The sequence below is a fragment of the Mytilus edulis genome, chromosome 3 (genome assembly GCF_963676685.1).
Source record: "Mytilus edulis chromosome 3, xbMytEdul2.2, whole genome shotgun sequence".
Taxonomy (NCBI): Eukaryota; Metazoa; Mollusca; class Bivalvia; order Mytilida; family Mytilidae; genus Mytilus; species Mytilus edulis.
This window is the reverse complement of record NC_092346.1, coordinates 79,111,645-79,134,308: the sequence shown is the minus strand read 5'-3', so window position 1 is coordinate 79,134,308 and position 22,664 is coordinate 79,111,645. Positions and strand designations below refer to the sequence as shown.

The following is a 22,664-nucleotide window of genomic DNA, read 5'->3' as shown; positions in this document are numbered from 1 at the left end:
TTGACTAATGTACCCAGATCAGTTTCACTAAAACCTAACAACTGTTGTGATATATGTGTTCACTTGGGTCCACTCTACATGAAAAATTCAGTTGGATGCATCTATTAGAAACCCTCAGACTTCTAGGTCATGAAAAAAAATGTCAAAATGTCAAAATAGACGCTATTTGCAAACAAGGACCAACTTTGGGGAAAAAATGAACCAAATTGACTTTTTTCTTTTCTTTAATTTTGGTTCAATGGTATGTTAAAGAGTTAAATGGGACATTTCATTTCACTGAACTGGTATACTTAATTGTTAAGGCGCTAGCTGAAGCTAACCTGTGGGTGTGGGAAGTTCTCATGTTTTGCGGTTTTCTGTTCTTTGGTCAAGTTATTGTCTCTTTGACACATTCCCTATACTTTTTATCCATAAGAAAAAGTAATAGCTTGCTATGAAGACAGGGCTGAGTATTTGAATAAACAGTTTTAATCATCCCCAATGTGGAGCAATATTATTATAATTTTCCCCAATAACTGTTTCCAATTTCATGGAAATTTTAACATTTTGAAAATTGCTAAGAAAAAGAAAATCATGTGTTGTCCTTAACAACTCATCACTGGTGTACTGCTTACTGCATAAAGTCATTTTGTTCAGTAGTATTGGTGTAATATACATGTGACAAACATTTGTTTGTAAAGGAAATATTTCTTGGACAACCAGTCTGACTGACAGACAGATGCAATATAACCTCCCTTCCTAGAACAGGGAAGTAACATTAAGATATGATAACAACTAAAAGTCCTATAACCCTGGCAAAAATTGAAAAGCATAATGGAGATATAGAGTGGTAGACTACATAATATGACAAACACTTTTATTTAGTATGGAAACTTACAGGAATATGGGCTCAGTGCAGTATTTTTCAAAATATGTCATTATACTTCAAAAGTCCAAAAATGGTCAAAGTTCTATAACTCTAGAAAAACATATTAGTCAAACATTTCAAAATTACTCAGTATACTGTATAGTATGATTAATTTGACTTTGCTGACAAACAATCATAAAAATAGTTCCTACCAAGACGGAGAGCTATCAAAGAATTTTTTTGTTACATAATTGTTTTTCCTTTGAAAATCATTCATGAAATTCAGGTTCATTTAAACTGTATAAGTGAATAATTTACAAATAACATTTAGAATTTACAAAGAACTAGCCAGGAATTCAGACTATACCAAAAATATATTATATAATGCACTTTAAAAAATGGTCTAGATGGCAATATAAAAAATACTCTATCGACCATTGTATTTTCTGTATTGTATCAACATCATAGTTAAATAACGGTTTGAAATGGAATTTAGAATTAAATTATAATAAATGACTGTAATATTTTTTCTGTCTATTTGAAATAACATAAAACATGTGGTGCACACTGTTAAATAACCCGCTACGCGCGTTATTCAGTGTGCACCAAATTTTGTATGTTATTTCTTCACAGACAGAAAAAATATTACAGTCATTCCTTAAATAATTTAATTTTGGATGTGACGCATCTTCTGATTGGCTGACATCGTTTTGTTTATCATACCATAGACACAATTTTGTCATGTGACCATGACATTATCAATGTTTTTTCATGATTTACGCCAGGTTAAAATGGAATTTTGAATTAAATTATATGTTTTCAGTTTATTCTAAAAACATAAAAATGTGGTGCACACTGTAAATAACCCGCTACGCGCGTTATTCAGTGTGTATCACATTTTTCATGTTATTTCTCCATAGACAGAAAAAATATTCCAATTCATTCCTGAAATATCTCTTCACATATCTTTTTGAATCAAAATACTTGATATAAATATAAATGTGTAGGGTATACCTCAATTAACAAAACAACCCCTACTTTGCAACAAAAAACAAACAAAAAAGTCTTCGAGAGATAAAAGTATTTTCTTTAGAACTGCATATGTGAATATTTACTTGTGAATATTAGTAAACCTGGTCTTATTTTGAGTTAACTCCCTTGGAACAGTATCACTTCTTGCATTATCCATTTGTCAAATTTTTAACCAGATAGTTGTAATTCTAATATTTCAAGATAGACTTTTTTCAATTAAAAGGACTAGTGCAAAATGAAATTGTATTTTTCACTTTGCAAAATTGTGAATGAATAATGACCAAATCTCTAATATTGGAAAATAAATAAAGATCATGGCCTGATATTATTAATTTTCAAATGTTGATCAGTATAAGCATTTAAAATTATCCACTACTAAAAATATGCTAACATCAAACGTTGAAACCTATTGTTTCCAAGAGGGTGTGCTTGAGATGCATTCTGTTCTTAACCCTTTCCTCCATAATGACGCTTTTTGACGCCACCCCCTTTCCTCCATAATGACGCCTGTGTAGTACCTCAGTTGAAACACTTTGACTACAAAATGTCTGCATCAGACTTTAAAAAAATTGTATCCAATATGAAAAGGACATTCATAAGAATATCTGACTTGAATTTCATTGATGAAATATTCGTTTTCACAATGCATTAATACTTTAAACCTGATGATTTTTTTTTATTGAAAAAATCCTATGCAAATCAAGTATGTTAGAGAAAAAAAATCCATGGAGGAAAGGGTTAACTAAAATTGACCATTCAGGCATGGTCGGTGCTAGAAGGGTTCCTGTCCCTCTAGTAGCAATTCTTGTGTTACTGATTTGTTGACAAGAAGCATTTTAAGACCTCATAATCAAGAAATAATAAGAGAAGATGGTGGCTATGCCGAGTGGAACATATGGTCAAGTTGTCAACTGTGATACAGATAATTCAAGTATGATGGTGTTTATAAAACTTTCAAAGGGAGGACTTCAACTTCAACCAATAGAATTGGAACTCTTGGTTCAAGAGCTTCCTTGTCAGCAAAAATCTTTTATCCAGTAAAAAATGTTATGAATCACAAGTCAGTGAATATGGTATTACCTATCATATATACTCTATAAGCTGGGAATTCTGGAATATTACAACACAGAGATGGAAAGTTCACATTCCACCAAATCAAGAAGTTTGAAGCCCTAATACAAATAAAGTTCCAAATTTTAATACTGATATATGACTTTCTCATGTATCATAAACAAAGGAAGAAAAGCCTTAGTATTTCAAAAAATCAAAGTTGTGTAAACAGTTAGTTAATAAATATGACCATATCAATGATAATTCATGTCAGCACAGAAGTGACATTCTTATTCTAGGGACCAAAAACATTTGCCTTGTAACATAACAACTTTAAGTGTAACATATAATCTATAAAACTTACATATTCTGAATCACCAGCATCTGAACCTTGAGGCTGAAAGAAAAAGAGAAAATTGTTATAAATGACATTAGATTTTTTTTTTCATATTAAAAACTATTATTCTCACTAAAAATATTTGATGAATCTTTCTTTTTATACACAATATTTGAATAAAGTTTTTTTTTTTTTACTCAAATAAATGCCTTAGTGATACTTATTCTTAAATGTGGACACTGATATATATCTTGCCTACCAACAGAAAATTCTTCAAACTATATTCTATTGGACAGCAACATTACTTATTAGACATGTAAATTCAAAGTTCCTGGAACATGACCAGGGCATGGCCTCAAAACTGACATAAACCGAGAGCGATGCAACTTTATAGAAAATACCATTGATCTATCCCAAGTATTTCTTATCAAACAAACTTGAGTAGATACATTGAAAATTGCTTATGACCTAGTGAGCGCTGGTCTCAAAATAGTTGTCAAACAATTTTTATGCAGATAGCAATGCAAATTTAAAGAAAATAACTTTGATCTATCACATGTAGTTCCTATCAACTGACCAGCAAAAAACAATTGTTGATATTATTGTCAAAGATGCCACCAGAAAAGCAACACCTGCCTCGCCTTCAGCAACAGATGAGACCGAAATCAAACACTCCCCTTTCCCTCTCTGAATGTATGAGTAACTTATCCTGTATCCTGTCCATCTAAATATCTAACTAACTTATAAATACTTGCAATTTTTTTAAAAGCATTTCTGGAATTGGATTATTTTCACACATACTATACGATTTAAAAGAAAATTTGACACACAGATTAGAGATAGCCACTTATTATACCCCATTCCTGGTGTTTGGGGGTTTAGGGAGGGATTATTTGCAAAAGAGACATTTTTAACATTTAAAATTGGTCAAAATAGTTATTTATGCTGACCAAGAGCAAACATTAACGTAATGGTTGTGAATTTTTTTTAGCTAAAATAACAATTACCTCAACATTTCCTGACACAGTTAAACATGCATAAATAATATCATTCTAAATAACAATAACACTTCAAAAGGATATGGAAAATATCATGAAAAAAATCAAAATTTAGTTGTACATCAAATTAAATTATGAGACAACATAAAAGAAAAATGTTCAAAATTGAAAAAAAAGAAATTTTAAGCATGCTCTTACCTGAACAAAAGTAATAAAAAGGCAAATGTAGAAAAAAGAAGTTTACAAAGTTTACATTAATGAAAACATTGTAAGGATGGACTTGGTTATTTCCCATCATAAAGAGCTTGTACATGATGCATCAAAACTGAAATTTGATATTTCTGTGTAACTATCATAAAACTGAATACAGACAAGAAGAAGTCAGTGCATTTATAAATAATTACAGAATCTTGCACAACAAAAACCTTCACAGAAATAATGGACTAATAACTCAATTGTCAAAAAATCCCACTCCACATAGACCCTATTAAAACGAAATCATAATGTAGATAAGACTACGATATTAGGACATTACAACAAGATGTGTGAAATGTTGTCAACACTCATTGCCTTTAATTTCTATCTAGAAATTTGTTAAATGACAGAAGTGTGAAATAAGCACATTATACATCTTTGTACAAGCTGCAGGAAAACAACATAAATATTAATTCTATATTTGATTTGTTTTATGTTAGCTGAAACTTAAAATGTCAATGTCAAGCAAATTATGGCTAATTTTTCTTTTTAATTACAGAACCAGTGTTTATAAAAGATATTTAGATACTAAAAGGAATTTTCCGTTACTGTTACGTGAATCATTATATAAAGGTGTTATGTTATTGTATCATATAAACTGACTTTTCCTTTAGCAGTAATAGCACAGCGGTATCACAGTATTGTGTAATAAAGCATACAAGTAAAAAATTGTATTCTCTCACTTGTGAATTGTCTTTACTTTGGAATTCAGATTTTGAATGATCATTTAAGAATTGATACCTAGAAGTATCCAGTATGACTATTAGAATTTCGACAGTTCATACTCTGTTTGGGGTCTCCAGGTATTTCAGCTAATGTGTTGATTCTTTTGTTGGAACGCAGATGTTTAAACAAAGATGGAAACCATCATTGCTATGAGGATATTGGACCAATGCACAAGACACCCCTCATATCAAATCATGTTTTAAGAGATCAACACCATGAATTCTGAGATAAAAGTAAACCCTTTTATTTTCCCCTTTTGCAGCAGATATATCATATATCTTTATAGTGCTCCTGAGAGGCTGAACTAAATGAGACGTAGGTCCTCTGCCAAAGTCAAGTTTATCATAATGTTATTGTCAATATCTGTAAGATAAATTATTGTCAACATAACTATCACTTAAGGTGGTACCCAACACTTTAACTAAAATTAATTTGGCTCGTTTAATTTTCATTAAATTTTGTCAAAGTATATATTTACTTTGTCCCTTTAACAAAAATATAAAAATTTCAAAAACTTTGAACCAACCGTTTTGTCAGAAAAATTACACTGGTTATATAGCAGTTTGACAAACTACAATTTTGATCATTGAAAAGTTTAATATTCCTTTTACAACACAACGTAATTAAAACGTTTAGATGACTTTACAGAGTTATCTCCCTGTAGTGTTAGGTACCACCTTAAGCTAGAGGTGTACATCAACTTACCGGGTAATTAGTCTTGTGTTTTTAAATTTTAGTTCATTTATAGGTTTCCAAGTTGTGGTGTACATTTTGCTGAACAAGTATACGCCATTGTTTTAAAAGGGGCCAGCTGAAATCAGTTTGATACTTCAAATAAAACCAAACTGCTTCAACTGTTTACATGAAATTCTGTCAAGAAGTTAATGTCCATTAATATATGGGGTTTTTTTTCATATTTTTTTCTGGTTCTTTTTTGATCAGTATCAACAAAGGCTTGATAAGCAACACAATAAAAATCAACTAGTTCTACTGAAAAAAATCTAAGCCAAAATCTTTAACTAATGATTTTTAATATCACCACAATCCAAAAACTCTCAAACCTATCCATTGATCAAATTATTGAGCCATTTAACTGGGCTAAAAAAAGGAAATTGATCCAACAACTTCAACAATCAAATTATACACATGGGAATAGTTCTAAAAAGTATTTCACTGGTCTTGTACAAATAGAACAACACAATACCTTATTACATTTGTGAACATACTGGTAGTATTATTGTCAAGGGACAAAATTAAGTCAACTAAAAAAACTACACTATTGATGAAGAATACAGTTACAGTGTCTGCTGTAATGATGTGCTTCTACAATTTCAATAAAACAAAAAAAAATCTTTTAGTTTCTATTCATAGCTGTACATAAAGTTCTGAAGGAATAACTATTTTAAGAACAAATAAATGGGGAACTTGGGACACAGCTGACACCCCCGCTTGCACATAATGTTATAAAGGGACATAACTCAGGAACTGTAAAAGTGATGATACCCAAATGTGTACTTGATCTGACGGTAATAAGTATTGTGAAATACCATATCAATGTGACAACTTGTATTCTATTTGAAAGCTATTTGCATTCTTCTTTGGGTTTTTTTAATCATTGTTCCAAAATTTGTGTACTATAAATCAGCTAAAAGCAAAATTGCTTTTTATTAATAATTTTTGGCCTGCTAATCTTTTTATATACTAGTATATGTTACTGTCAAAAAAACAGATGTTGTGAACCAATAACAATTACTGACCATTGTTCCCAGTAGATCAAGAAATCTATGTGTGTACAACAAATCTCAGATCTGCAATCTAACAAGAGATGATGGATGGACAACTGATAATAACAAAAAATGTTTTGATTGCTGCTAAATCTGATTATCTAACCATAACTATAATTGGACATGTAAAACTTGGACAAGAATAGATGAGCTGTAGGAGTATGATTAAATTACTGGGACATGTAGTGGACTGAACTATTGAAACGAGCTACAGGGAATAACAAATCACTACAAATATATACAAATATACAAATCACTACTGCTCCATTTTACTGCACACATAAACAAAAATAGCATTGCTGTCCTCTTCTAAACTATTCAATAAAATTATATGATATGTGACTTATGTCCAATCATAACTATTTGGATAAATCATTCAGCAAGCAACTGTTTCAGTATGAAAAAAAAATGATTTTAAGGAGATGTGGGTAGATATTGGTATCAATGATTTAAAGGAGATGTGGGTAGATATTTGTATCAATGATTTAAAGGAGATGTGGGTAGATATTGGTATCAATGATTTAAAGGAGATGTGGGTAGATATTGGTATGAATGATATAAATGATCAACAAGTCATCCATAAAACAGACATCTAGAGATCACCATATAGATATAAAGGAGATGTGGGTAGATATTGGTATGAATGATATAAATGATCAACAAGTCATCCATAAAACAGACATCTAGAGATCACCATATAGATTTAAAGGAGATGTGGGTAGATATTGGTATGAATGATATAAATGATCAACAAGTCATCCATAAAACAGACATCTAGAGATCACCATATAGATTTAAAAGGGTCCATATCACTGACTTTAATCATTGAAAGTCTAGTATATTTGTGAAAAAGAATCAGATTTTGGTTTCAATATTTTCAAAAAGTAATCAAACTGACTTACTAAACACAGCCTGATTAGAAGCCTGGTGTAAAACCAAACCTAATACATGTTGTCACGGATCTCAATAAAATCTGTGTTATATAAAGCTATTACTCAATACAGTGGAAATACGAATATAAAATTATTCCCTAAAGAAAAGACCATGTTCTTTTCACAAACTTGTCCTATAAGGTATAGTTCCACTGTAAACACATCAAAGAATACAGAATTGTCCATTAAAGACATTGGCTATTCTTACAGACAATGATAACCCAATTGTGATCTCTGTACAATAGTTCTTATATTCACTCTCAGAAATCATGTTGTCAACTTTGGTTCTATTTGAGTCAATTACAGATCCTTTTAACACTTAATCATAGCCTTCTAACGACTGTCTTCATATACTTAAGAGTCAGACAATCCAATATTAAGCAATGAGGTTTCAGATGGGAATGACAGCATATGTTGAAACTCAATTTTCAAGTATAAAAAGCAATTTTCTTGTCTTTTGGTCTTGTACATTATTAAAACTTCTTAAATAATTAAATCCACTAAAATCCAGAGGGTATATGTTGCAAACATTTCCAGAAGAACATAATAATTGCATTAAAAAAGTGTATGTAGCCATTACAACATCTACTACATGATTTTTTGTTTCAGTAATTATGAAAAAGGCTGAAAATTTAAGTGCATATTTTAAAATGGTTGCTATCAATTAATCTCCCCTAAATGCATCTTCAGACCTCCCTCCCTTCCCCTCGAAAAAAGTCTATATGTTTATGTCACTTTCCATAAAATTAAGAGTCCATATCAACTCAAAAGAAACTCTACTATTTGGAATTTTAGTAGAATCAAATGACAATATCTAACATGTTTTTGTCCAAATCTGTCAAATATTTTGGTTGAAAGGAATTAAAACTGGCTATGAACTATGCAAGGACTTGTAAGCCTTTCGGTTTCTTTAGAAAGTACAATCCTCTTTTGACTGGTTAATACATTGGTATGTTTTTGGATTTCGTGTTTACTTTTATAAAAGCAGCTGTTAGTAGTTTAATACCATCACTGTGTATGATCTGGGTTTTTTTTTTAAATCCCTTTTAGAGTAATCATATTCATGTTGACACTTCGCTCTATTTGATTTCATCTTCATTAACGACTTTAGAATTTTTGAATCTCCATAGCCTCAAAGTTTTAATAGGCTTTAGTGAAGGTAGATATATAACAATTAGATAACTTTTTGACACATGAAAAATCAGTTGACACTTTCTGTTTACAGTAAGGATGCAGTTTGTCAACCAGATAATTATCCAAGGTATCAATTCTTCATAATGGATTAAAAACAAATGGCTTTTCTGTCATAATTTTGACATCTCAAAGAAACTTGCCATTATGGACACTTACATCCTTGCTGCATGGCACATTAAAACTATCATCAATATCAAATATTGACCTATCAATACAAACATTCTCATCCATCATGTGTTTCGGAAGAGTCTAGGAAATTTATGCAACTTCTCTAATTTTGGTCACCAAATGTTGAAGATATAAGGTGATAAAGTTTGTTTAAGAGAGAACCAAAAGCTACAATAACTAGTACAAGCTTTACATTTGGCATCTTCTGTAAGCCATTTATATGTATAAAACATCATCTTTTTGAAAAAGACAGATATTTTAAAACCATGAAGTATCACTATGGATTATTCATTAGAAACCAATACTTCTTCATTAATCATTTTACTTTCAGCTGCTTTTAAGGCAATCAGAGACATGTCTCTAAATATCTGTGTGACTTCATGCACCTTATCTCTATTTCCTTTTACATTTAGCTTTTATGCACAAAACTCAATTTGTACTAATGTTTGAAAATGTTAGTAGCTTGCAATTTCTCTTTGTTATTTAAATTACAATATCATTTTTCGTAAACTTAAACCCTTTTTTTCTCAAAATAAATGTGTATATGATGACAGCAAACCAAAAGCATGAAAACGTTTGCTCTATGAGACAGGAGCTTAAATCAAAATATATATCATTCCAAATCTTAGTTAACTTTGATTATCAAAACATCCTTCAGCAATGTTCAGTAAGTGAGGGTTTAACGAATTGATCATAACATTACCACTCTTTTTCAGGATGTTTTCTATAATCCTTTGTACCATCAATGGATATAATCGACTTTATAAACACTATAAAAGATTTTAGACATTTTCAAGGAAAATCTCCAACAAATTAAATAATGAGTTAGCATTTAGATGACAGAAAAATCACAAGAATATTATAATTGATTTATTTCACACTGAGATATTATGAGATCCTTTTCTTAGACAGACATGCAACAAATGATAGTATTAAGTACAAAGCAAAGCCATCAGCAAGATTATATTCTGAAGTTAATAGACTAGAAAGAAATATCTATATTGCATGCACATCCTGAAATTACTATGAAGGTACTATGAGCAATAATCACAAAATGATACTCCCTTGCAAGAGTATATGATTGTGTAATATAAGAAACCTTAAAATAATTGAGTTAAAAATCAAATAGAATGTGCATTATGCCATTATATAGCAAGGATTCTGAGAAAATTTCATTAAATTCTGATGAGGTGTTTAAGAGAAAGGGGGTATAAATGAATACTGTAGTGTGCACATCATTTGATGAGGAAAACCATGAAAATATAAATTATGATTGGGATCAAAATATGAGTGTGCACAATCACATTAAATGGTAGATTGGGAGGTTTCAATAAATTGTATAATAAGCGTTAAGGATTTGTAGATACAAATTGGTAACACCATACAAAGCAATGGCAAAGTCAATTGCAATATATAACAATTCTTATATATTAATAAATCAAAGGGTTAATAATTCATGGGGTTCGTGTTGTTTATTCTTTAGTTTTCTATGTTGTGTCATGTGTACTATTGTTTTTCTGTTTGTCTTTTTCATTTTTAGCCATGGCGTTGTCAGTTTGTTTTAGATTTATGAGTTTGACTGTCCCTTTGGTATCTGTCGTCCCTCTTTCATAATAGCATTATCATGATTATTGGTGAAGATTGAAAAAAAAATTCAATAATTGAAAGCAGTGATTTATGAGGAGTTGCAAATACAAAATGGGTATCCTTAATAAAGCAATGACAAAGTCAATACTTTTGTAAGGGAAAATTCTGATATTTTTGATGGAACACAGGAAGTTGGTAGAAATTGACATTTGGAGCATTTCTGCTCCTTTCGATTTTCTTTATTCAATTTGGTTATCAAGATACTAGCCGAACAGATTTATCATTTTTACATAACTTAATTCATTGAATGCTAGTTCATATTCTGGACGCCAGTCTTTGCTCCTTTCTAATATAATTCACAAAACAAAAAACAAACACTGAACTGGTATATATTTGTTTAGGGGCCAGCTGAAGGACGCCTCGGGGTGCGAGAATTTCTCGTTGCATTGAAGACCTGTTGGTGACCTTCTGCTGTTGTCTGCTCTATGGTTGGGTTGTTGTCTCTTTGGCACATTCCCCATTTCCATTTTCAATTTTAATAAATGCATTGTACCATTATGTTTTATTTAGCAATAGTAGTCATGTTGATAAGCCTTATCGCTATTTGGATATCTGTTCCGCTTGACCTCAGAATCTGATCTGCTAGAACTTTTGATGTCCTATATACAACCATCACTTTTCCATTGTAGCATCATATTTTCTATTGTGACGTCAAAAATTTACAGGTACTTTTGTGATGTCCAGTAACGGCGGACAAATAGCAATATTATAAGGTGAATTGATGGACAGAAACAAAAAAATGTATTTATACAACTTACAAGATAAAGATATAAAATTGGTTGAAATTGGTTCGAGTGTTTATGAGAAGGTTATTGTCGAAGTTAATGACAACGAAAAACTATGATGACAGACTAAAACAACAGATGTCCAGTTGACTCTAGCAATAGCTCACATGACCCAAAGTGACAATTGCACTAAAAATGAAAGCTCATTTCTAATTGTTAAAAAAAAATCCTTATAAAAGGCAGTTAAATGAAAACAGACTTCAATGAAACAAATAAAATAACTGATATTTCGATTATAATCCACTTAGACTTACCAATATGTAATTCATTGAACCATCCTCATAATCATACATAATTGTATCTACATACTTCTTAAAGCTAACAGATCGTCCTTTGTTTCTGGAACGGAACACCCAGAAAGAAAAGATTGATCCAAGGTACTTTGCATTCTTTGAATCCGAGCTATCCTTCATTTTAATTAATAGCTTGGAGTCTCAATGACACTCCATTCCATCACACAGAAAAGGAAAAATCCAATTGCAAATCCATAAACATTGTCAAAACTACAAAAAACATTCTCTTAATTGTCTTTCAAGTCTTCATTTAGTCATGGTATTAACAAAGTTAGTGTCCTAGAACAGCGTATTTGATAGTCATAGGATCTAATAGCTTTCTGTATTAATTGCATGTCCAGAAACTGATGTAACAATATTCATATTGTCAATTTTCCAATATTCCCTGCCATGAAATTTTTACAAACTCTTCAGAAAACAAGACATTCTCATGACAAGAATAACTGTCAAATGTTGGAAATTCCAAATAAATTTCAAATAAATCCATTTTCAAACAACTTTTTTTTTATGGAAAACAAAAGGAAACTGAGCAAACATCATTAATTTCTGCATAAATGAGGCAAAAAAACATTTTTTTCAATTTTTCAAATTACAATATCTTAAGAAATTCCGAATTCCAAGCAATGAATAAAATTCCTAATCAGAATTTGTAGACTGTGATTTGTTAAATATTAAAGTTCGGTGAACTGTCATCCTACTAATAAATCTTTCTATTCTGAACTGGCCGTTAATATTACCATTATAACTCAATCCAATACTTTCTTGGCTATACTTGCCTTTCCTTATATTAACAATTATTTCTTCATTTTGTGGAAAAAAATAGCTGAAGAAGTACAATTAGTCATAAAATATTTATAACAGATATTTGTGATTGTTTTTGCTTACTTTTAACTATTGTATGAGAAATACAAAAACCTTGTTCACTTTGATCAACTACTGAAATATATACTATAGAGTACCATGTGAAAGCCCAGTTACAAAAGGAAACTTTAAGCAGTAAAAACACAGAGTACAAAGACATCACCTATACTGAGATGGGGTAAATTGCAGATGTGTACACTTAAAGACATGGTTTTATTGCAATTACATCTATACAGGATTAAAGCTGATTAAATTGTCTTGTAATTACAGCAACCCATCAATGCTGACTGGAAATAAATTTGTCTTTATTGTACTGCTTACTCAGCTTAGGAATTATAAATGGAAAGCCAAGTCTTCAAAATTTCTGCTTCTTTGTTTCTGAACTTACTATGCATGCATTTAGGATAATAGAAAAAAACATGGGTCCTATACCATTTACCACTAAATACGTCCATATACAACTAAACTAAGGCTACTTTGCACAGATTTTTTAATTTTTGGAAAGCATTTATGGACCATGAGTTGCAAGATTGATGTCACTGCAGTCAACATAGTTCTGACAGCTATAGCGGTAATATAAAAGTATGGAGGGTATACATGTACATAGTATATGTTATAAAGGAAAGGCTGTTGCAATCACAACTACAGGCAGGATTAGGGAGGAGTATTTACATTTTCTCCATACTTGTAAAATTTAAAAAATATATATTACTGTATTCCTGAATATTTTTTTTCTCAATCCATACTTTACAAATAAAGCTTTCCACTTGTTTGAATAGTAATAATTTTAACAGCTTTCATGGCTTTAGTACACATTTATGTTCTTTCCGTGTAATATGGCAGAACATTCAATCCAGTTTCAATCATCAAAACCAGTTATTAGTGCTGAGAAACCATTTACTCAATAGGAAAAGATAATAGCTACAGCCATTAAACTGTCTGTTTCATGATAAAATGATGAACTGAGATTTTATTCTAAGAAAATTGGTTGATTTTCAATAAATCATTTTTATTATTTTACATTTTCTTTCTAGTTTATCTTTTGCCTTCACAATTTAATATTTTCTGAGTTAAGGAGATTGGAACCTTAAATTTCAATGGAATTTATTTAAAGGGGCATAAGCTTTGATTTCAATAGCATGATCTGAAGATGAAAACAAGAGTGCACACGTTGAAATGTCTCCCCTTCTATACTAATCATTGATATTATGTTGATAGTCCTAAGTATAAAGCTAAGCTTTATAACAATTGTCTCATAAACTTAACATTAACCAAGATAACTAAACATAGACCAATGAACCTTGAAAATGAGGTCAAGGTCAGATGAACCATGCCAGGCAGACATGTACAGCTAACAATGCTTCTATACAACATATATAGTTGACCGATTACTTATAGTTTAAGAAAAATAGACCAAAACACAAAACCTTAACACTGTGCAATGAACCGTGAAAATGAGGTCACGGTCAAATAAAAACCTGTGCGACTAACATAAAGATCATAAAATATTTCCATACACCAAATACAGTTGACCTATGGCATATAGTATTAGATAAAAAGACCAAAACTCAAAAACTTAACTTTGACCACTGAACCATGAAAATGAGGTCAAGGTCACATGACATCTGCCCGTTAGACATGTACACCTTACAATCGTTCAATACAACAAATATAGTAGACCTATTGCATATAGTATGAGAAAAACAGACCAAAACACAAATATTTAACTTTCACCACTGAACCATGAAAATGAGGTCAAGGTCACATGACATCTGCCCGATAGACATGTACACCTTACAATCGTTCCATACAATAAATATAGTAGACCTATTGCATATAGTATGAGAAAAACAGACCAAAACGCAAAAATTTAACTATAACCACTGAACCATGAAAATGAGGTCAAGGTCAGATGACACCTGCCAGTTGGAGATGTACACCTTACAGTCCTTCCATACACTGAATATACTAGCCCTATTGCTTATAGTATCTGAGATATGGACTTGAGCACCAAAACTTAACCTTGTTAACTGATCCATGAAATGAGGTCGAGGTCAAGTGAAAACTGTCAGACAGACATGAGGACCTTGCAAGGTAGGCACATATCAAATATAGTTATCCTATTACTTATAATAAGAGAGAATTCAACATTACAAACAATTTGAACTTTTTTTTCAAGTGGTCACTGAACCATGAAAATGAGGTCAAGGACATTGGACATGTGACTGACGGAAACTTCGTAACATGAGGCATCTATATACAAAGTATGAAGCATCCAGGTCTTCCACCTTCTAAAATATAAAGCTTTTAAGAAGTTAGAAATGGACCTAATCGCTTGACATTAACCTTGATCACTAATCCATGAAATAAGGTCAAGGTCAGGTGACTAAAGTCGAAGGCTCTACAATAATATGAACTAAATTTCAGTCTTATAGCCAAGATTCACCTGGTTTCTGAAGATTTTTTTTTTAAAACAAATTATAGATCTATGCCAGATGATGCCATTGATGAGAAAAGCAAAGGTACATTGCCAACACAGGCACAGTTGATAAAAATGACTTTAAGACTACATGTACATGTATATCAAGCTCTTCAAAGTTTTATTTTAATTTTATCTGTGGAAACTAATTGGCAAGGAAAAACATTCATACCATCTTTTAAAAGAGTTGATAAAAACACCAATACACTACTTTAATTTTATCAGTGGAATAACAAATGGGGTCTATCAGAATTACTTCTACATTAACATTCTCATCAGGAAACAATCATTTGTAAAATTTCCAAAGTAATTAAAATCCAATGAAAGGACAGAGCCTTACATCTATTCTTGCAACGGAGATGTACTGTATGGCTATGAAGGAAATGATTGTCAAGAAGTTATTATTCAGATGTGAACTAATCAAAAAACTTAACACAGCTAATTGTAACAATTTGATTAAAGACAGGCAATTTAGATATATCTCAGACTCACTATCAATTTCCTTTTTACAACAGACATGACAGAGCTATAAAATTAATTTTAATATGTATAGCAAACTTTAGTGCTTTATAGCCAATCCTGAACATATGACAATATTTTTGTACATCATTCTGAACATAAAGTTGCATTTTAATTTTAATTTTGAAAGCTTAATTGTATGCAGTATTTTCCTGAAATCGCAAAAACTATTTTTTTATTTTGTTCATCGTTGAACAATTGCTGAATTTACAGTATTGAAACAAACACAAAATTATGATATAAGTGTTTTATCTAGAACTCAACAAGGGCATGGTAATTTTTTTTAACAAAAGGGGGCGTAGACTATACAAAACAGGGCACTTGGCGTGTAGACTATACTTAATAGGGCATAATTAAATTTGTTAGTTACACATATTCAGTTTTTCGCATTAAACATGTTAAAATAGATATATAAATTTTACAAAGTGAAGCTGGTAGGTAATATAATGACATTAGTATAATAGTCCGAGAGCTGAGCTTTTTCTTTTTGGGGTCTATATTCCTCTGTCAACTGTGCTATTCATGTGTCCGTAGTCTTTATCGTAATAATCTGGATTTCCGTCATAGCTGTTTACGGTTCTGATCAGTAGTTTAGTACAAATATTTCAATGGTGGACGATGAAAAATTAAAAAAAATAAACGATGTATGACAAGCTATGTGGAAAGGAATATGATGTTTTTCATACAATATATGTGGATAACAAATTTACTTCAGGGAAATTTCATCACATTCTATAAATGTAGTAACAAACTTATATTTTGCCGAAAGTTAGAATGATTTTATATACTCTCTTGAGTAACCAGTACCCGAAGTGATAACATGCAACCAACTTAAGTCATATCACTTAAGTCAATGCTTGTCACATTTTAATCAGCAAAAAACCCTTACTGCAACCCGATCTCGATCCAGATAACACAAAAGGGCACATGGCGTCAAATTTTTCAGAAAAAATAGGACATGGCGTCAGGAAAAAAGGCCAATGTGCTGCGCCATGCTAAATTGCTTTAGTCAAAACACTAGACATCCTGGCATGTGAATAACTAATAAAAGAACAGATTTCTTATGTCCCCTGCTTTGCACATATTTTATCTATTCAAGGTACAAGGCCTAGGGCAATAACTAAATAAAACACATGTTAAGGTTCTTTAAAACAATTTATAAATATCTATGAAATTAATGAGTAATGCATGGGATTCTATACAAACTTTTGAAAAAGAATCTTGGCATCATGAATGATAAAAATAATGTCAATGGTAATAAATTAACGTTTTATAGATTGCTTAAAAATTGTATTGGTACAGAGACTTAGGTAGTGGTAAAGGTAGTTAATAATAGATGCCACCGACGTATTTTGTCACTTTTCAGAGCTGGTTCGTTACAACTTAAAGTTGAAACAGGTAGATGTGCTAGACCACAAGAACCTCTAGAAGACTGTTTATGTATTTTTTGTGATAATGGCCAAATTGAAGATGAAAAACACTTTCTTTTTAATTGTTGTTTTTACTCTGATATCAGACATGAATTATATGCCAAAGCCTGTCTTTTAAATGTTGATTTTGAGTATTTATGTGATATTGAAAAACTTCGTTATCTTATGTGTAATAAGAATATTGAATCCTATTTTAGCTAGTTCCCTTTATTATATGTTTTGTTGACAAAAATGTCATCTAGAAATTATAAATGTTTTTTTTTTATTTACAAAATACTTTTTTAAATGTAACAAATTTGTCCTTTTAAGTATATATTTCGGCTGACATCCTTGTATTAAATGTTAGGTTCTAATGACTTTATCAGGGTTCTCACTTAGGTGAGTACATGAGTCCTGGACTCATCAAAATATGTCTGGACTCACCATTTTCAAAACTGCTGAGTCCACAGATGCATCAAGATTGAAATATTTTGTATCAACTGGACACAAATATCATCATTTAATAGCAAAAGTTTAAATGTGATCTGAATTTAAAGCCATTGCATTGCTTTGTTAGGAAATGGAGACTAAAATATCACATTATATTGCAAAAAAAAATTTTTTTTCTTGCTGTTGGACTCATCATGGCCAAAAATGACGAGTCCCTGGCCTCGCCTTCAAAAATCCTTAGCGAGAACCCTGTTTATGTGTATCTTTATACAGATATTGTAATGGATGGTGACACTCTAATAAAATAAATCTGATCTTATCTTATCTTATCTATCTATGAGAAATAAAAGAATCAGAGCAAATGCAATGCAAGTTTTTATTAAACTTTTTAAGGGGTAAACTCTTTAAAAATATTTGATGAGCACTGATATTCGAAAATGTCAAAGACTTTGCAGATATAAACCTATGATTTAATGTTAATAAAATTCTGGCAAGAATTGTACACATGAGACTGCTAACAACACAATTTTCCATATAATAAATATATACAAGGGACATAACTCGTAAAATTAAAGAACCTGAATGAGCGTGCTCACATACCCAAAGTCCCCACATTGTCTCTAAACAAATAAAATAACTCTTAGAAAACAAAATTGAATCATAATTCCTGTCGATATGCACATCTACATAGTATGTCCTTATTATCTAAAAGGTTTCATGTAATTCTGTTGTGAGGTTTCAGAGTGGAATTTCAATGACAAAATGTTGCAGTAGTATTTTGGTGCAAATAAGTTAAAAGGGACCTAACTCCTAAAAAAAAAGCTGAATCATAATTTTCTGTTGATATGAACATCTACATAGTATGTATGTCCTTATTATCTACAAAGGTTCATGAAATTTTGTTGTGTGGTTTCAGAGGAATTGCGATGACAAGAATAGGACTGACGGACCAGTCGAAAACATTATACCCTCCCCAACTTCGTTGCATGGGGTATAAAAATAGTTGATCAGCACTGATTTTTATATTTGTCAGAGCAGGGTTGGCAAAGTATTACCCACCTGGGAATTCCCGGGCGGGAAAACCCAGGTTTTCCTGGGCTGGGCAATACTCCCAAAGATGGGTAATAGTGGGCATTACTGGGCAATATGATTTTTTTAAGCTTATTTTAACACAAAATAGTAAAGACTTGTTATAGTTTCATAGTATAACAGCTAAATATATACTTTTTATACACATAACCATTGACAGTCATTTCGTTCTCTTCTCTATTAATTTTATATGTAGGCAGAATACAAGATTTGCACATTTAAAGATACCTTTTAATTACCAAGTATTGTTTCAATAATCCAAACTTTGAAAAATGCATTTTATTGCAGGGTTTAAGTGAATTGTTAATTTTACATGTTTTGGTTGTTATACATTCATATTGCTAAATAAGCACCCTACAGGGTCATGCCATTACCACTTATAAAATTGAAAGGACTGATTATTGTTACACAAACAAATCTGTGTTATAATCTGAATAATTACTTATTAATTAGTGACAGTACATGTACATTATTTAAATGTGATGTTTCTTTAATACATGTAATTGTTAATTCTTAATAGGAGCTATATTCATTTGAAAAAAAAAATTATTTATTTGCTTTCTATTTACAGTTTGCCAATCTAGACAGATGCTAAACAAACCAAATAGGGTATAAATATCTTATTAAATGTATTGCATTTGTGTTTATCACTGAATCCTCTTTAAAATTCAGACATATATTTTATAATACCCAGTATTGCCCAGTATTACCCACTAAAACCCAGTAAAACCCAGGTTTTCCCAGTATTTCTCACTGGGCTGGGCAATACTCATAAAACCCGGGTTTTTGTCAACCCTGTGTCAGAGACATTGATGAAATCTCATGAAAATCTGGAAAGAATTGTTCACATAAAAGTTCTCATTAGGTAATTTGCCATATAATTAATATCTAAGGGGTATAACTCTTAAAAATAATTGATTGTTATACTTGTCAAAGACATTGCTTATAAGTTGCAAAAAATTCTGGCAAGAATTGTACACATGAGAGTGCTGATATTGCAATTTTCCATATAATCAATCTTTCCAAGGGACATAACTTTTTTATACAATAATTGATCAGCACTGATTTTCAAACTTGTTCAAGACATTACTGAAATGAACCTATGATATGCAAAAACTGTACACATGACAGCCCTAACAAGGTGGAGCGGAAGTTCAGACCCTCATCATTTCACACAATGAGTTCAAGAAGGGACAATAACCTAATAGATACAGCACACAGTTACATTAAAAGACTATGTTGGCTCCCCAGAAGCACTCTTTAGTTTAGGAATTGCTGATACATGTATTAAGATAATGGTGAGTAACTTGTGTACAAGGATATATCTCTACTTACTGGTGGTGGAAGAGTGTTGTCAATGTCATCTTCATGGTATGTGCTAACAACTGGTGGTTTGACAGGGGATACAGAAGCTAATGTCTTTGGTTCAACCTGTCTATTTTGTAACTCTGGTGGAGGGGGAGGTAACTCTTCATCAGGAGGTGACACAGTTTTCTAGAAGCATAAATTTGCAAAATAAAACTTCTGAAAGTCAGATATTTATTGGTATAAAATGAATTGTAGATTGATCTCTAGGGCTTATTGTTATTTTACTTTACACAGTACTCAGGAGTACAAAATATTTGCTTGAAACAACAAATTTCTGTATTTTGATTGGTTGATTTCTGAGTTCGACTATCCTGCTTGAAATTTTAATGATCACCAAAATCAATCACAACCTTACTTTTGTGGTGTGAATCTATACACTTATATTCAAGATATTGTCAGGAAACAAAAAGTCTTTTGACAATATTGCTGACAACAAATGCATGTACTTATGCAAAAATTTTGCTGTCATATACAAATTTTATTTGAAATGCAACTGTAAAACACACTTGACAATTTGATCTGTGTAGCTATGCATATGCCCTTCACTTAATAAGACAGCTTTGCTAATTTGAATCAACTTCTATAAATTATGTAAAACAAATAAGATAGAATTTTGTCTCAATTTTGCCAAGCCTCTGGCATGTTTAAGGCTGTACTTAGACCTATTATTGTGAACTTTTTATACATAGTGACTTGGATTGAAGGTTGTCTCATTAACACTCGTACAATATCTTCTTATTCATATCATCTTAAATGGGTAACATATTGAGATTATAATATTAATATTTGAGCTTTCTGCAAAATCATGAATTAACATTTCTAGGTACAATAACAACCTCAAGTTTAGGAAGAGCATTGGTGATAGGTGGTTCTCTCTCCCACTTGTTAGCTATCTGTAAGGTCTCCAATGTCTTCTGTTGTATAGATTTTGAGTCATCTAACAATGTATACTCATAAAACTCTTGTATGTCTGAAAACAGAAGTTAGTATCATTTTCAATTAGCTCCATTTATACCAGATACATTTTTTTTTTATTCTAATGTGATAGTACATTATGTAACATTTAAATAGGTTAAAACCATGAACATAATTTTAGCCTCTGTACATGCCAAATTCAGTACTACAGTCCTTGCTTTGTTAAGCAAAGTATAAAACCATTATTATAAATTTGTAATGCAGTAATTATAACTAATACTAAATCAGTAACTTTGTGCAAATCACTTGTTATTGAAATGCAATAATATTCAGTTTTTATATACATGTAGATAATAATAAAGGCCTTAATCATTGCGTATCATGCAAACTAAGTTAATGTGGATCATGTGCATGTACCTTATGTAAAAATGTTGTATTCCAAAAATTGAGCCAATCACTCTGTCTTAAATAAAAGAAGAACTTCCACCTTAAATATTAATTTTACATACCAAGAAGTGCCTGAAATAGGCGACTTTTGAAAATTCTTATGACTTTCTCTATAGCAACCTTGAGCTGGGTGTCTTGTGGAAGACTAAGCCTGGAATGGTAGTCCTCTAACAATTCTAAAGCCCTGTGGGCATCTATGAAAAGAAGAGAAAAAAGAAAAATGCAAAATTGTATTAAACATCTTGTTCGAAAGCAACATTCACCTGTTCGCAGTAACCTCTTCATTTTCAAAGACATAAACAATCAGCCTCAGGTACATGTATCCAGGAAAGCGTAAACCAAAAGATGAAGCTTTCACTGAATACATGTATGTAATCACTAGCACTTACATGAAGTAACAAAAAAATTAGATATTTTGAGAAATTTGCATGTGCATGTAAATTTTTCATAAATCAGATAAGGACTATTCAATTTCAGAAAAAAAGTCAGGCATATTTCCTGAATTTGTTTCATTTTAGTTATAAAATGTTGAATTTGAAAATAAGTTAAAACACTAAAATAGTATAAGATTTAAATTTACTACACGAGCCGTTACTTAAGCATTTTTTAAGTGGTGTGTATAAATTTAAAAGACTATAGCTAGAACATATCAAGAACGCAGATGGGCCAAGTTACAATGGGATATTTTATTTTGCAAGTGGGAGAGAGTTTGAGAACAGTTTCTCACAGACAATATACTTTTTAATTTCTCATATATATTATTAATGGTACAATTTTTTTTAATCGAGGCGATGGTTTGGCCAGTTTGTGCATATAAAAAAGAAGATATGGTATGATTCACTAATATTGCCAATGAAACAACTCTCCACAAGAGATCAAATGACACAGAAATTAACAATTATACACGTAGGTCTTGTTTTCACTAGATTTATAACTCAATTTAAATGTTTCTTTTTTTTGTTTTTTTTTATCTACCTCAATAACATTGTATTTCTGCTGATTGACTCTCTCACACAGAGAACATTGATGAGAACATGTTTTAATCATAAAAGGAATTCAGGTTCTCACAGTAGAGAAAA

General features: G+C 31.2%; 1 protein-coding gene across 4 annotated transcripts in view; it reads right to left on the bottom strand.

Annotated features, from left to right (window-relative positions):
- LOC139517546 (disks large homolog 1-like) overlaps window positions 1-22,664 on the bottom strand; it is a 105,158-nt gene that overhangs the window by 81,066 nt on the left and 1,428 nt on the right. For all 4 annotated transcript variants that reach the window (XM_071308745.1, XM_071308746.1, XM_071308743.1 and 1 more), the window contains exons 2-5: window positions 21,648-21,779; window positions 21,060-21,193; window positions 20,191-20,349; window positions 3,294-3,326 (exon numbers count right to left, since the gene is read on the bottom strand). In XM_071308745.1, coding sequence (XP_071164846.1) covers window positions 3,294-3,326; window positions 20,191-20,349; window positions 21,060-21,193; window positions 21,648-21,779 — 458 coding nt within the window. The remainder of the gene's footprint in view (window positions 1-3,293; window positions 3,327-20,190; window positions 20,350-21,059; window positions 21,194-21,647; window positions 21,780-22,664) is intronic.